We start from the raw sequence: 15,241 nt of genomic DNA, 5'->3' as shown, positions 1-15,241 counted from the left end.
GCTCTGAGGGGTTCCCCTGGAATGTTCATCTTTCTGTTCCCACAAAGCTAGGGAAATAGGCTGGAGGGCACAGCTTGGCTCATCCCAGAGGCTGGGCGGGACCTCTGGGGATTGGGCCCAGGGGGTCACCCCATGGGAGGAGTCTGGGTACACTAGATCAGGCAGCTGCTAGGCTTTCCCTGCCCTGGCTGGGAGTGGCAGTTCAGTTGGGAAAGGGTGGCATGAAAGAGAATTCCTTCTTCACTCCTCTGCATCCCCATGAGGCAGGGCGCCTGCCACTCAAAATAAGGAGTCCCGGAAGGGTGTGTCTGAAGCCTCCCGGTGCTGCACATCAGGGGACAGATCACTCCGTCTCCCTAAAACCGCAGTGTTGGGAGTCACACACGCTTCATGGCTCAGCTACTGTCCTTATTTGCTGTGTGACCTTGTGAGTTTTCCAGCCTGTCTGAGCCTAATACCTGTACTCCACATCTGCAGAGCCCTCCCTGGCTGCCAGCTGTGCTTTCGTTCTTTTGCTGGACTGGCAGAATTATAACAACCCACTAGGGCGTGGCTGTAAGGACTGAATGAGATGGTTAATAAGTCTTACATTGGTGGGTCTGAACTGAGGGTTCAGAGAGCCGGTGAAGACATTACAGGCTATGTCTGTGAATCTCAGAAGAGCTCCATTGGGATTGCTGGTCCCAGTGGGCATGCCCAGTGTGAGTGACCCTCATCTCATCCATCAAAACCCAGATTGCATCAAAGTACAGGGAAAGGGCGGGTTCTTTTCCCCTCCTGAGCTATGATGCACACGCCTGCCTTCCCCACAGCTCCTTGCTCTGAGATTCAAGTGGGGATTTTCACTGGTGGCACAAGCCTAGTACTTGCTTGTGGGGAATAAGATATGGTTGACTCTGAACTAAATGTTAAGTGACCATGGACTGGGAACTGTGAGTTCAAGTGGCACTGTGAGTTCATAGTCAGTCACAGGATAAAACAGCCACAAGTGCTTTACCTATGCCAAACTCACTGCTGAGAGTGCCAGGTTGGCAGGTCAGAGCAGGGTGGGAAACCTCCCTGTAGGTTGCAGCCTGAGGACCACTGTAGCCGCAGGGCCAGTAGAAGCTAGAGGGTTGCTTTGCTGGACCATTCCAAAGGTTCTACCTGCCGGCTGCAGGGATGTTCCGTCAGACAAGAGGGGATTAATGATAGTCCAAGATAATTTGTCCCTGGGTCTGCGGCTTTACAAAGTTCTCATCAGCCATCAGCCTGGAGGAATCCCAACGCCGTGCTCCGGGACTCCATGGTCAAGTGTCTTCATCCTGGGGCTAAGCTAACCAGCAGTGTTCTTGGTGTTTTCTCTTTTCCTCTCCTTCTTTCCTTTTAAATGTTATTTACAGGGACTGGGGCGGCACGGGTGAGAACCATGGCACAAATCCACAGGGAGATCAGAAGACAACTTCAGGGAACCGGTTCTCCCCTTCCATCATGAGATCCTGGGATTGACCTCAGCCTGTTGGGCTTACCCAGCAGTGTTTTACCCACCGAGCCATCTCTCCAGCCTTTCTGTTTTGAGACAGCATTTCAACTCTGTAGCCTAGGCTGGCCTAGAGCTCAGGGTGATCCTCCTGACTCAGCCTTCCAAGTACGGATGCATACTGTATGCATCAGCAGATCTGCTGTACTTTGCAAGTCTTCAAGTTGACCTCTTCCAGGTGACTCAACTTGGTGTTTGTACTATGAGGGCTGCCAGACCACGTGGAGATGGGTGTGGCTGTGTTTTAATAAAACTTTACTTATACGACCAGGTTTAGCCCTAGGCCTGTTAGTTTGTAACTCACTACAAACCATCACAACCGAGTCATGACCCCTCAATGCTGCAAAGCCGTTGCTCCTCAGGCTTCTGGGACTCAGAACTGTATAGAGCCTCGGGTTCTCAACCTAATGACAAGACCCTTTAATACAGTCCTTCACATGCTGGGATGACCCCATCCATACAATCATTTTTGTTGCTACTTCATAACTGTAATTTTGCTACTGTTGTGAATCATAATGTAAATATTTTTGGAGATAGAGGTTTGCAAAGGGGTCATGACCCAGAGGTTGCTGAAGCTCTGGGGACACTGACTGGCACTGTACCGTGTAGAAGACAGTAATCCTGGCAGCCTCAGACAAAAGGACTTTACTGGGTAGAAAAGTGGGCTGCTCTTCCCAGCTGGAACACAGACTGGGGCAACGACTTTGAGGGGGAGGGGAGTGCATGTGGCAGAGCTGTTTGCCTCATAAAGCTCTCTGCCTGCATCTTGTCTTATGACAGCCAAACAAGCCTCCAAAGCCAGACGGTTTACTGTGGAGAGAGGAGTGGCTGCAGCTCCAGCTGGCGATCACCCCCTCCAGCTTTGTGCAACCTTGCAAATTTATTGTTTTCTGATTTGCACAAACCCGGGGGTTTCCAAGGAGATGCCTGGCTTGATCCAAACAGACTCTCCAGCTTCAGAAAGGGGCAAGAAGTCTGGAATACTGGGGCAGGGGTGGGGGTGGGGGTCAAATAGTGGGATATTTTTCAACTTCACCCAAGCCCAGGAGCAAAAAGTGGAGAGAGAAGGGCTTAGGAACCCTGCCAGGCACTCAGGACATGGAAGGTCCTATACCAGGGTCCTCCCTATTGAGCCCTTAAATGTGGGCATTGAGGTGTAAGGGAGGGAGGTGGCTCAGTGGTTGAGAGCACTTGATGCAAATGAAAAAGGACCTGAGCTCAAATCCTCAAGGCCCACAGGAAAAGCTGGGTGTGGCCCTGGGACCCTGGGACCCTGGGACCCTGGGACCCTGGGACCCTGGGACCCTGGGACCCTGGGACCCTGTGCCGAGAGGAGCAGAGACAGGGGGATCTCTGGGACTTGTTGGCTGTCATCCCAGGACTATAGTCAGAGAGAGACCCTGTCTCAGGGGAAAACGGTAGGGATGATAAGGCAGGACACCCTCAGCAGTTGTGACAAGACAAAATGTCTCCAAACTTTGACAGACATGTTACAAGTAGATTTGGGTTATAAATGATTGCTCTAATGCTGATGCCAAGCAATCCCTGAGCACAGCGATGGCAGAGGAGCGTAAATGTCAGTGGTTAACAGTCTCTAGCAGGGGTCCTGAAATCCCTGCTAGGCTTTGGGAATGATTTGGGGTGGGGACCTACAGGATGGTTTAGCCGGTAAAGGTGCTTGCAGCCAAGCCTGAGGACCAACCGGCATCGTGGAAGGAGAGAATGGACTCCCATAGGTTTTTCTCTGACTTTCACAAATAACTACGGTGCCTCCTCCAACAAATAAATGTGAAAGCAAAGCCAAAATGGAGTAGGGGATTTTATAGTGCTCTGGAGTAAATGCTTGGAAACCCACTATCTGAAGGCTTCGAGGGGATTTTCCCAACACATTTTTCTTTTCTTACATCTCCCTCCTTCCTCTCTCCTCTCTCTCCTCTCTCTCCTCTCCCCCTCTCCCCTCTCTCCAGGGTCAAGATGGTCTCAAACTCATTAAACATAGCAGAGGATAACTTTAAATTTCTGATCCTCCCAAGTGCTAGGATTACAGGTATGGAACACACACACACACACACACACACACACACACACACACACACACACTTTGCCTAAGGTTTCTCTAGCACTGGGGATCAAACCCAAGGCTTCTTGCACCCCAGGCACGCACTGTACCAACTGAGTTGCATCCCTGGAAATGTTTGAAAGGCTTATAGCAGGTCATAGCTGCCCAACTGTGGTAGCTTGAAGAAGAGTGGCCTCCATAGGCTTGTATTTGAAGGTTTGGTTTCCAGTTGGTAGGTTATTTAGGAAGGAGCAGCTGTGGCCTTGTTGGAGGAGGCGTACCACTAGGAGTGGGCTTTGAGTTTCCAAAAGCCCTTGCCAGGTCCATATTCATATTCTCTCTCTCTCTCTCTCTCTCTCTCTCTCTCTCTCTCTCTCTCTCTCTCTCTCTCTCTCTCTCTCTCTCATCTTGTGGATCAGGATGTAAGGTCCTGCTTCAGAGCCACACCTGCCTCCATGCTCCCCAATCCTCTGAAGCTGTAAGTGCTTAGTTAGGTGTTTTCTTTCATACATGGCCTTGATTATGATGTCTCTTCACAGCAATAGGAGTAACCAGTACACCAACTCAGAGAGAACCCTGGAGGTAGAGGTGACCGTCATTATTCCTCCAACACAAAGCTAAGAGGACACAGGCCCCTGCCACCTACCTACTGAGTCCTCTCTTGCTGAATCTCCTATTCCACATAGCTGTTAAGATTACTCACTCCTGGGGTTGGGAATTTAGCTCAGTGGTAGAGCGCTTGCCTAGCAAACGCAAGGCCCTGGGTTCGGTCCCCAGCTCCAAAAAAAAAAAAAAAAAAAAAAAAGATTACTCACTCCTTCTCATCGCCATGGCCTCCTCCTCCTCCTTCCTCCTCCTCCTCTTTGGTATGTCTGTGTGCATGTGGTGTGTGCTAACACGTGTGAGTGCTCATTCACACATGTGTGAGGCATGTGGCAGCCTGAAGTGGGTGCTAGATGTCTTCCTTGACTGCTCTCCACGTTTTTATTAAGGCGGCGTCCATCACAGAAGCCAGAGTTCTCCAGCTCTAGCTAGCCTGTAGCCATTTTAGTTGGGAGATCCTGTCTCTGCTTCCCAAGTGCTGGGATTACAGGCGGGCCACATGCCTGCCAGGTTGTTATGCGGTGCTGAAGATCGAACCCTGAGGTTCCCACACAGCCATCTCCTTGACCCTTTTCTTATGGACGACGATCCTGCAGTTCACAGGAACGAATCTCCAAACCCCCTCGGCCAGATCCAAGCTCAGTCACTCTGCTTGTCCACACACGAGTTTGCCTTTCCACATTTTTATGTTTTTTAAAAACTTTGTGTGTATGGGTGTTTTGCCTGAATGTATGCCCCACATATATGCAGTGTCTAAAGGGGCCAGAAGACCAGAGTCACAAGTGTTTGTGAACCACCAATGTGGGTGCTGGGACTTGAACCCAAGTTCTCTGGAAGAGCAGCTCATGCTCTAAACCACTGAGCCATCTCTCCCCCATTTCTACGGTGTTTAGAGCTAAGGATCTTTCGTCTCACACTGAGTGTGGTGTGCAGGGCCAGGCAGGGCTGGGCCAGCAGTTCTGCATCCCAGGACTTGGCCAGATTAGAAGCCAGCCGTCAGCAGCTTGGTCCTTCACCCCGGCACTGGAAGGGCTCTGGCTGCTTGGAAAGCATGAAGGCATTTCCCATCCACGGAAACCTCACATCAACCAGAGGCCAGCAGCCAGAGCCAGGACCTTGGCTCCCCACTGACTGTCAACCTCAGACTCTTCACTCTCCTGCCCAGTTCCCAAGCAAAGAGGTAGTTTTGCTGATTCTAACGGCCAGAAAGTCAAAATGCTGAGGACTTGTAGGCTTTAAGACTCACAGCCTTGTGTGGTCTTGTTAAACTCTTTCCATGACAAGTAACTTTCTTTCTCCATCCACTCTTCCCTTCCTACATTCCTCCCTCTGGTCTTCCCTCTTCTCCTTCCTTCCTGCCTCCTCCTTTTCTTTTTCCTTTTTTTTTTTTTTTTTTTATAAGGTTTTATGTATCCCAGGCTGGCCTCAAAGCCACTATACAGCTGAGGAGGAATCTCCTGAGTGCCAGAAGTGCAGGCAGGTACCCCTGTGCCCAGTCTACACAGCACCGGTGAGTAAACCCAGAATGTCGTGCATGGTGGGCAGGCATTCTGCCAACTGAGCCTTCCCCAGCCCTCCGTCCGGTTTCTGAAGAATGTAACGCAGCTCAACACGTTCTCTCTGCTGTACGGTTACCTACTCAAGGCGTCGAGGCCCTCCAAACCAGTGGCAATTAACCAGTGATGCTAGGGTTTGAAATAACAAAGGGCATGATCTCAGGAGGTGTGAGGCCTAGCAGCAAGCCAGGCAAAACAGGCAGGTGAGCGCTTAGAAGTTGAAGCCCCAGGAAACCCTCGTAATCACCTGGAAGTTAGAGCCACTACATTGAGATGGGGACAACTCTCCGTGGAATAAGCAAGAGGGTGAAACCTTGGAGAAGGGGGTTCAGCCTGTTAAGAGGAGGCCTCTTAGAAATCCAAGTCTAGGCCTGAAGTGACTCAATGGGTAAAGTGCTTGTCCGCAAGCATGAAGACCTGAGTTCCCCAGCAACCAAGGAATGGCTGTAATTCTAGTTTTGGGAAATGAGAGGCAAGCCGTGGAGCTTGCTGGGTACCTAGTCTAGCTGAACAGGGGAGCTCCAGGTTTGATGACAGACCCTACCTCAAAAACGTAAGGCAGAGAGAGTAACAGAGGAAGATACCTGATGATGACCTCTGTCTTACACACACATCTGTGTATGGCCATCTGTTTGTGTGCACGTACACACACTCACTTCACACACACAGGCACTTCACACACACAAACATGCACACACACACATACACACACACACACATACTCACACACGCACATAGGAAAAAAGACATCCAAGCACAGGTGTGGGTGTGCAGCTGGGTGTGGGACCAGAGCGAGGCCTGGCTGGAGCAGGTGTGACTCAGCAGTCAGGGCTATGGAAAACAATCGCCTGGGGGTGGGGGCGGGGAGAGAATGATGCAAATATAGAACTTATATTGACATTCTCAAAAATAATAAAGGAAAAGAGAAAAGAATCACACAAGCCCACCTGCGGTGCATGCCCCAAAAGTCTAGCATTTGGGAATCTAAGGCAGTAAGATGAGATAGTTTGAGGCTAGCCTGGGCTATATTGAAAGTTCTAGGCAGCCTAGGTTACACTATGTATCTCAAAGAGGAAGAAAATCACTTGTCATTTCCCTGGCCATCACACACAGCCCCCTCAGTGATGGTCACACCTATCTGTCTCGTGTCTGCTCCGTGTCCCCTGACTACAGGCAGTCCACAACCTCGTTGCCTTTGAGAGCCAACAGAGAAACAGCTTGATGGAGGTTGGGCTTCTGGCTTGTCTGGTTCACCTTGACGCCAGTCTCCTGATGCCACACCCCTGACCACAGCAAGAAGGAAGTGATATTTGGATCCACACACTGCAACACTTTACCTGGCAGTCACAAGGGCGTTTCACATCTCTGCACAAATCTAGTTAGGTCTACGTAACAGGAAAGCCTGGCTTTGTCCCTCAAGGAAAAGAAAGAGGAAAGTGAAGCAAAGGAAGGACACAGATGTTTGCCCAGATGTTCATCCAGGCCAACACACACTGCTTTTGATCTTCCCGGCGAGATCCATGGCATCAGCAGCCGTGGGCTACAGCGCAGGAGCTCATCCGGACGCAGATTCCCAGGCCCCGCCCACTGGCTCAGTCGGACCGGTGCATAGGGAATACACAGTGCGCAAGTCTCTACTGCGGCCACAGGTCCGCACCACCAGGTTCTTACTTCTTCCACCTCGTTTACTGCTCACTTCTGCCTTACTGTGTACAAGTTCTAGCAGGGTTAGCTTGATCTTTCTTTAAATCCAGTCATTTTGTTTTATATGTCATTACTGTTGGGCTTTGGGGGGTGGAGGGTGGGGGCTCTTACTATATTTTTAATTGCATTTACTTGTGGTGCGCGTGAGGATGGGGGTAACAAATACCCGTGCCGCAGTCCGTTCCTGTGGAGCTCAGAAGGCAGCTTCTAGGGTCAGTTCTCTTTTTTTCCACCACGTGGGCCCTGGAGATAGAACTCCAGTTAGCAGGCTAGTTGACTGTTACCCACTGGCCATCTCCTTACCCTAAGTGTTTTGTGTTTGCGGCTTAATGCTGTTGTTTTGAAAAAGGGTCTCCCACTCTGCACACCAAGAACTAGCAGCAAGCCTCGTGTGCACTGCAGTTACAGGTGTGAGTCTCCACACACGGCTCAATCAATTTAGAAGCAAAAGCAGCGTTTCAGTGGAAGCTTCCTGTCGCTACCATTGGTCTAGATCAAACCACACTGCTGTGTGGGGAAAGAGCATGAGCAACGCATGAACTAAGAAAGGCAAGTGTGTGCGTTGGGACTCTAGCCAGGCTCTGAGGCGCCTGCGCCTGGAGAAGGCGGATCATGGATGGAAGGGGCCATGATCTTGCTATCCAGTTCAGGGGTACTAATGGTCCTGTAGCAGAACACATCAAATGTCCCCTTGCCTGCCAGGATCTGCCTCCATCAACCTTAGAATAAACACTTTTTTGCGCTTTCCACAGCTGGGTCAATGCCCCCAAACGTCCTTCTCCTTGGCACATCAGTGGGTCCTGTTCCCCTGTTCTGCACTGAGTTTCACCCTAACATACTCCAGTGGATAACTGGATGTTGGAGAGGGAACATAGGATCCCAGGCTTTTGGCTGACAGAGAACTCAGACCACCTACGAACTATCCTCTCCTGCTCTGGGGCCAGCAACTGCTTCCCTCCAGAGTGGTCCAGAAGATGGCTTAAAGCCCCAGTGTTTTCTCAGACCCCAGGGCAGGTTACAGATTTGGGACAACAAGGCAGCTTATCAAATAGAGGCACTGTTACAAAAGCCGCAAAAAGTGATGTGAGCTCAATCCTCAGCTCCTACAGTGGAGACCGTCCCCAAACGCACGTGTGCAAACAAGCACACCTATGCACACATGCACACAAACACACACAAAGAGGAGAGGGAGATACACGAAATAATTTTTTTAAAAAGAAGGAATATAGCCCAAGGTTATAAGAAATTTGTACCCAACCAGTCAGGGCCAGAGCTCACACACTGCACAGCACAGCTAGAAGCAATGGGTGGCAGCCTCTATTGCATCTTGCTTTGTAATTGTGTTTTATCATAATTGATAAATCAAGTCACTTGGCTTCAGTGACTTTAGGGCAAATTAAAAAACCCTAAACTCTGATGTCAAATTAAAAAGAATTCCAGAATTCTGTAGCAACTCAAAGACAAGTGGCTCTAAGAGGTCAGGAAGGAGGAACTGCTGACTGAACTCAATTCCAGGGCACAAACTTGGTCCACTGTCTAACCTTGTAAACAAAGTAGGTTGGTTGGTTGGTTGTTGGTTGGCTGGCTGGTTGATTGGTTGGTTGGCTGGTTGGCTAGTTGGGTTGGTTGGTGGGTCGGTTGGTTGGTTGGTTGGGTGGGTGGCGGGCTGGCTGACTGACTGGCTGGCTGGTTGATTGGTTGGTTGGCTGGTTGGCTAGTTGGCTGGTTGGTTGGTTGGTTGGCTGGGTTGGTGGTGGCTAGTTGGCTGGTTGATTGGTTGGTTGGCTGGTTGGTTGGTTGGCTGGTTGGTTAGTTGGTTGGTTGGTGGTTGGTTGGCTGGCTGGTTTGCTGGTTGGCTGGTTTGCTGGTTGGTTGGTTGGTTAGTTGGTTGGTTGGCTGGTTGGTTAGTTGGCTGGTTGGTCAGTTGGTTGGTTAGTTGGTTGGTTGGTTGGTTGGCTGGTTGGTTGATTGGCTGGCTGGGTTTTCAAGACAGGGTTTCTCTGTGTCACCCTGACTGTCCTAGAACTCACTCTGTAAACCAGGCTGGTCTCACATGCAGAGTTTCACCCGCCTCTGCCTCCCGAGTGCTAGCATTGAAGGTGTGCAGCACACCCAGCACAAGTACAGTCTTATTAGACATAGCCATGTTCATTTGTGTACAAGTTCTCCACAGCTGCCTTCTTACACACCCTCAGGGTGGAGTAGCTGTGACAGCAGCCACACGGCCCACAGAGCTAAAGCTAGTTAGTATTTGGCTCCTTACAGGAAAACTCTGTGACTGCGTCGGAAGACTCCTAGGGAGATGTCCTGTGAGACTGGAGGGTGGCTGTGCTGGCACTCTCTCTCTCTCTCTCTCTCTCTCTCTCTCTCTCTCTCTCTCTCTTTGGGGGGGGTGTGCGCGTGTGTATGGTGTATTTGCACATGTGTGAGGCAAGTGTGGAGGCCATGGAAGGACACTGGGTACCCTGATCTCACTCTCCATTCCCCGAGACAGTCTCTCACTGAACCTGGCCCTGGGGGAGGGGGTGACAGTCAGAAGACCCTCCTGTGTCTGCCCCTCAGCACAGGGCTACAGCAGAGATCTGTATGACAGGGATATTCAGAGTAGGTTTTGATGATAAGTGATAGTTGAAGCAAGAGTTAAAAGACATTTCAAGAGGTTGGTCACAAGGACACCTGGGGAAGAGTGCTCCCGGCAGAGGAGAGAACATGCAAAGGTCCCGGGGCAGGCAGTAAGCAGGTGTCTGGGGAAGAATGGGGGCATGAAAGGGGCTGCAGCAGACATTGGAAGAGCTGTAGTAGTAACAGCAGGGAAACAACAGGCAGGGAGAAAATGGGAGCCAGAAGGTGGCAGGCCTTGGGGGACAGCGCACAAGCGAGCGCACACACACACACGTGCACACACACACACACACACCCTTCTTCCCATTGACACAGGGAGCCAATAGCAGTGGAGGGCCTAGATTATCCCTGAGAGAGTACAAAACCCTACAGGAATGTGCCCCTTTTTGCAACATTCTGATGAATTCAGCCACATGTAAAGGCCAGAGTTTGATGCCAGGTGACCTCCTCAATCCTCCCTACCCTAACTTTTGAGGCAGGGTTTTCCACTGAACCCAGAACTCAGCAATTCGGCCATTTGAACTGGCCTGTGAGCCTGCGGATCCTCCTGTCTCTGCTTCCCTAGTGTTGGGACTGCAGGCTCACACTGCAGAGTCTGACTCTTTCCATGGGCGCTGGAGACTGAATTCAGGCCTTCACTTGGAGGGTAAGTGCTTTGCCAATTGAGCCACCCCCTCGCCCCTTCCCTCGCCCCTCCCTCCCTCCCCCTCCGGCTGGCTTTTCTGTAAACACCCCTGTCTGTCTCTCTGTTGCACCCATGGAAGCCCCCTTCTGACTCACTCCCCACTGCTCCCCTCATTACAGTCTTGCAATTATTTTCTAGAAACTCATCTTGTCTGCACACCTGGGCAGATGCCAGTTCAGACGCGAGTGGGCGTAAATTGCTCCAGCAACTTTCCATCAAGGTCTGCCTGTCTGTCTGTGGCCCTCTACACCATGGACAGAGAGGTATACAGCAAAAGGGCTGCTTTCACACAGGTTTGGGGCTAGTCCCTCCAACTTCAGCAAGACCCTGCAGCAAGACCGAAGTCACAGTGTAAATTCCACACCTACCACTGCTCTCAAACCGACTGTTAGCTGCCTGTAGACAGGCATCCTGTTTGGGACGCTCATTCCCTTCCTTTATTCCTAGTGCCCAGCATAGCTTCCGGTAGCCAGAATGCAGTCTACGTTTGTGATGAGCAGGGGAAATCAAGTCTATGCAGGAAGGATACCCCAGAGGTGTGAACTGACATGTTGTACCCCAGTTACAGAGTAAATAGAGGGTACCAAGAGCCACAGCAGTGCCCTGGGTGCCATAGCCCCAAACTCCAGTCTCCATCATCAATGACCAGGGATGCCCTGCTCACCTGGGAAGCTCACAGCCCTCTCTTAGACTGGACCGATTCAGCACCCGAGTGTCCCGCCGGCTCACCTTAGCCAGCTGCGTCTGCAGCTTGTTCTTCACATCTGTCTCCTCAGAGATGCGAGCGTTGAAGGCCAGGTTGGTGTTGGTGAACTGTCTCCACAGCTGGTCCGACAAGGTCTCAAACAGGTGCTCCGCCTCCTCCCGCAGCCGGATGGAGTTGGCCCGCATGTTCTGAGTGTGTCTGATGTTGTCATTGCTGAACTTGGCCCAGGTTTCGGGAATAGAGACTCTGCAAACAATGGAGGGCAAGCAGGAGTCAGGTGGGGAACTGGGGGAGCTGCTGAAAGACTCGGGGACCTCCGTATTCAGGCGATCCTCAACCTTGGCGTGTGGTTTTTTTGATTTTCCTGCGCACCCAAGGGTAAACCCGACCTCCCCACTTTCCAGGAGCTCCCAGCACAGCCTTGATGACCACAAACGGCCCTGCTGAGGGCAACTGCCCTAACCCATCCCTCTTTGTACAGGGTACGAATGCAGTCAGAAGGGCTTGGTGATTGTTGATAAGGCACTCGGGAGTGGATGGGACAGGTGGTGGTCCTTCAAGGAGCTCTGCCCTCCCACCTCCAAATTCACAACCAAGCTAAGAAGCCCAGAGTGGCTCAAGTGCCCAACTCAGTGACGAGCCTGAGGCTGCACCTGACTAACCTGTTTGCTCAACAAGTAAGGCTTCAGCTGGTGGGTGTTGTGGTTTGTTTGTTTGTTTGCTTGTTTTTGCAGTACCAGAACAGAGCCCAGAGTATCACACAGGCTATGCAAGTGCAGTGCTCTGAGACACACACACACACACACACACACACACACACACACACACACACACACATACACACACACGCCATGTCCTAATCGTTGTTTTGAAGGTCCACCACAGCCAAGCTTTACTCTAAGCTCCAGCAGCAGAGCTGTGAGTAAGAATGATGGCACCCAGGTCCCTGGGGCAACACATCCAGAGGAGGAGAGGCCTAGTAAGTAGAGAAAGCGGCTGCTCTCTACTCCCATGTGCCTGGAAGGAGTTTGAAAGCAGGTGATGGGGACGCTGAGTCGGGCCTGCATTTTGGCTGAGGAATGAAAACAACACATGGAGACTTCCAGAAATAAACCATTTATATGTTTTTAAATTTTTTAAGACTTATTTATTGTATATGAGTACACTGTCGCTGTCTTCAGATACACCAGAGGAGGGCATCAGATCCCATTACAGATGGTTGTGAGCCACCATGTGGTTGCTGAGATTTGAACTCAGGACCTCTGGAAGAGCAGTCAGTGCTCTAACCACTAAGCCATCTCTCCAGCCCAATTTATACATTTTATTTTATCTATGTCAGCATTTTATAATGACATTACATTTATGTTGTGTGCATGTGGAGGCAGAGGACAGCCTGCAGACACTGAGTCCCTCCTTCCACAGGGTGGCTCCGGGGGATTAAACTCAGGTCATCAGGCCTGCTAGCAGGAGGCCAGCCCCTTATGCCGTCTCACCGGCCCACTTCAAAAGCTTTAAATATCCTCCACTATGATATGTTGCTGTGATCACTGTGTCTATCAGGGTGATGGTTACCCTTTGTCTGAGCCAATCCTTGTCATAAGTTTATATAAATGTATTGAAGAGAAAGAACAGATGTTGTAGTGGAACACATCTGGAATCCTAGGAGGCTGAGGCGGGAGAACAAAATCAAAAACTGAGCAGGAACCTATAATATTACAGTGTTTGGTCTTCCTACGTTTCCAGTCATAGGAAGAGTATGCGTGAAAATATAACCTATGCATCTTCAAGGGCTGACCCGGGAGACCCTGTGTCAAAAAAAATAAAAGACAACCCCCCCCAAAAAAAACCCATTACACTAAGACAATGTGCTCCCACAACGAGACACCGTTGTCAGTAGATACCATGCCCCTGCCTGCCCCTGGAGCAGGCAGCTTCGAGATCCCCAGAGACAATTTCCTGCTCCCTGGGGAAAGTCACCAAAGGTAGCTTGTCTCCTCATACATGGTACACCTCAGTGGCAAGACTGCACTTCCCGGAGCCCAAGTCTTCTAAAGACAGAAGGGAGTGCAGGCTTCGACAGAGAGGCAAGGAGTCAGCGCCGGCAAAACCCAGACATGGTGTCCCGTGTGGACTCAAAGCTCAGTTCTGCCAGCTGCTGCCAGTTTAGGTCAGCCACTTCATCTCTCTGTGACCTGGTTTCACCAAATGGGGATAATGACAGTGCCTATGCCCTGGACGAAATTCTGATCATAGAACCAGATGCACGGTAAGCGCTTGTCACTTAGTTATTAATTCATACCATGCTGTGTGTCAAGCTCTCCACACAGCCAATGTCACCATCACCGCCATCGTCTGTCAGCACTAGTGGCCCTGTGGTTATCACCACCTTCATAGTCATCATCACGACCATTGCCAACGTCGTGACTCTTCCCAGGCTGCTGAGAACTGCGCTGGGTAGAGGCACTGCAATCCAGTCAGTCACCCGACCTCCTCAACCTGCCTCAAACCTGCAGAGTCCCGAGCTAGCACATCCAGTCCAGGGAGCAATTAGTGGCCACAAAGGCAACTCTGAGAGTCCAATCGCTTGAGGGCCAAAGCCAGTCTCCTAGCCGAGATGGCTTGGTGCCAGGTTTAGGGGAAAGCATGCACAGGTAGAGGGGCCATTGGTCTCCCTGTGCAGATGGGCGGTTGTGGCTACAGGAGCTTCAAGCTCTGCCTTACGATTCCAGGACCTCGACTTTGTTGGAAAGAACTCACACAGCAGGAAGCGACACCAACCAGAAATCAAAGAAAGGCACCTTACTACTTGGCTAAAATCCAGACGATAACTCTGGACTTGGTCCAGAGAGCCTCGCCAGGGGCTTCTTCCCCTCCTCTCTTTCTTCTCTCTTCCTTCCCTCCCTCCCTTCCGTCCATTCCTTTATTCTTTCACTCTATAAATGCCTACTGTGTATCTAACTAATGCCCAGTACAATTCTATCTGCTAGACTTAAAAAGTAGTGCGTGATAGACCGCACCCTCTTGCCTATACCCAGAGCACCTCTCTCCAGCCCTCTTCTCCTCAGACTGTGCCTGTGGATAGAAAAGCCTGTCTTATTCTTCTTCATGACCCTCCATGCTATGGTGACATGCCCTCAATAATGTGCTATGCATTCAAGAGGCACCTATGTTACTCAGAGCTGCCAGGGGGAAAGAGTTATGCTGCACACCCAGCACCCAGCCAGTGTCCGCTGTTCTATCAAACACCGAGCTCTGTGCTCCCCACATCCTGTATTCACCTGTTGTCCTCACGGCGACCCAGGGAAGTAGGCACTCTTTTGCCCCCGTGGTGTTGATACATAAATATAGCCCAAGTGTTTAATTTGCTTTAACTTATCCACAGTGTGCACATGGAGACCTGAACACAGTAAACCATGTCAGCCTGGCTGCAGAATTGGTATGTGTGTGGTTTCTCTGTGTACACACGCACGCATGCACACACACAGTAAGCAAGCACTGAGCCGCCTTATTCCTAGTTCCTAAAAATCTACTCTCTCTCTCTCCCCCACAAATCACAGTGCTGGTGGACACTACTGAATGGAATTTCTGCTTCTATTGGTGACAGCCCTTATGTTTTATGCTGTGGTATAACTGGCAATGGGGTTATTCCCAGCACACCCTGACGCAGTGGCTAAGCCAGTCACATAATTTGGATCTTGGAGAGGGTAAGCAAGAATGGAAGAATGGTACTGTGAACATGTTCCCAGTGCCTCCCACCCGAGGTCACAAGGTGGGTACAGAACAGGGC

General features: G+C 50.8%; 1 protein-coding gene across 1 annotated transcript in view; it reads right to left on the bottom strand.

Annotated features, from left to right (window-relative positions):
- Tekt5 (tektin 5) overlaps positions 1–15,241 on the bottom strand; it is a 36,468-nt gene that overhangs the window by 8,129 nt on the left and 13,098 nt on the right. Inside the window, exon 5 of the mRNA XM_032912814.1 lies at positions 11,478–11,700. Within this exon, the coding sequence (XP_032768705.1) occupies positions 11,478–11,700 (223 nt within the window). The remainder of the gene's footprint in view (positions 1–11,477; positions 11,701–15,241) is intronic.

This window comes from Rattus rattus, chromosome 9, assembly GCF_011064425.1.
Source record: "Rattus rattus isolate New Zealand chromosome 9, Rrattus_CSIRO_v1, whole genome shotgun sequence".
Lineage (NCBI taxonomy): Eukaryota > Metazoa > Chordata > Mammalia > Rodentia > Muridae > Rattus > Rattus rattus.
This window is presented reverse-complemented; position numbering and strand designations above follow the sequence as displayed.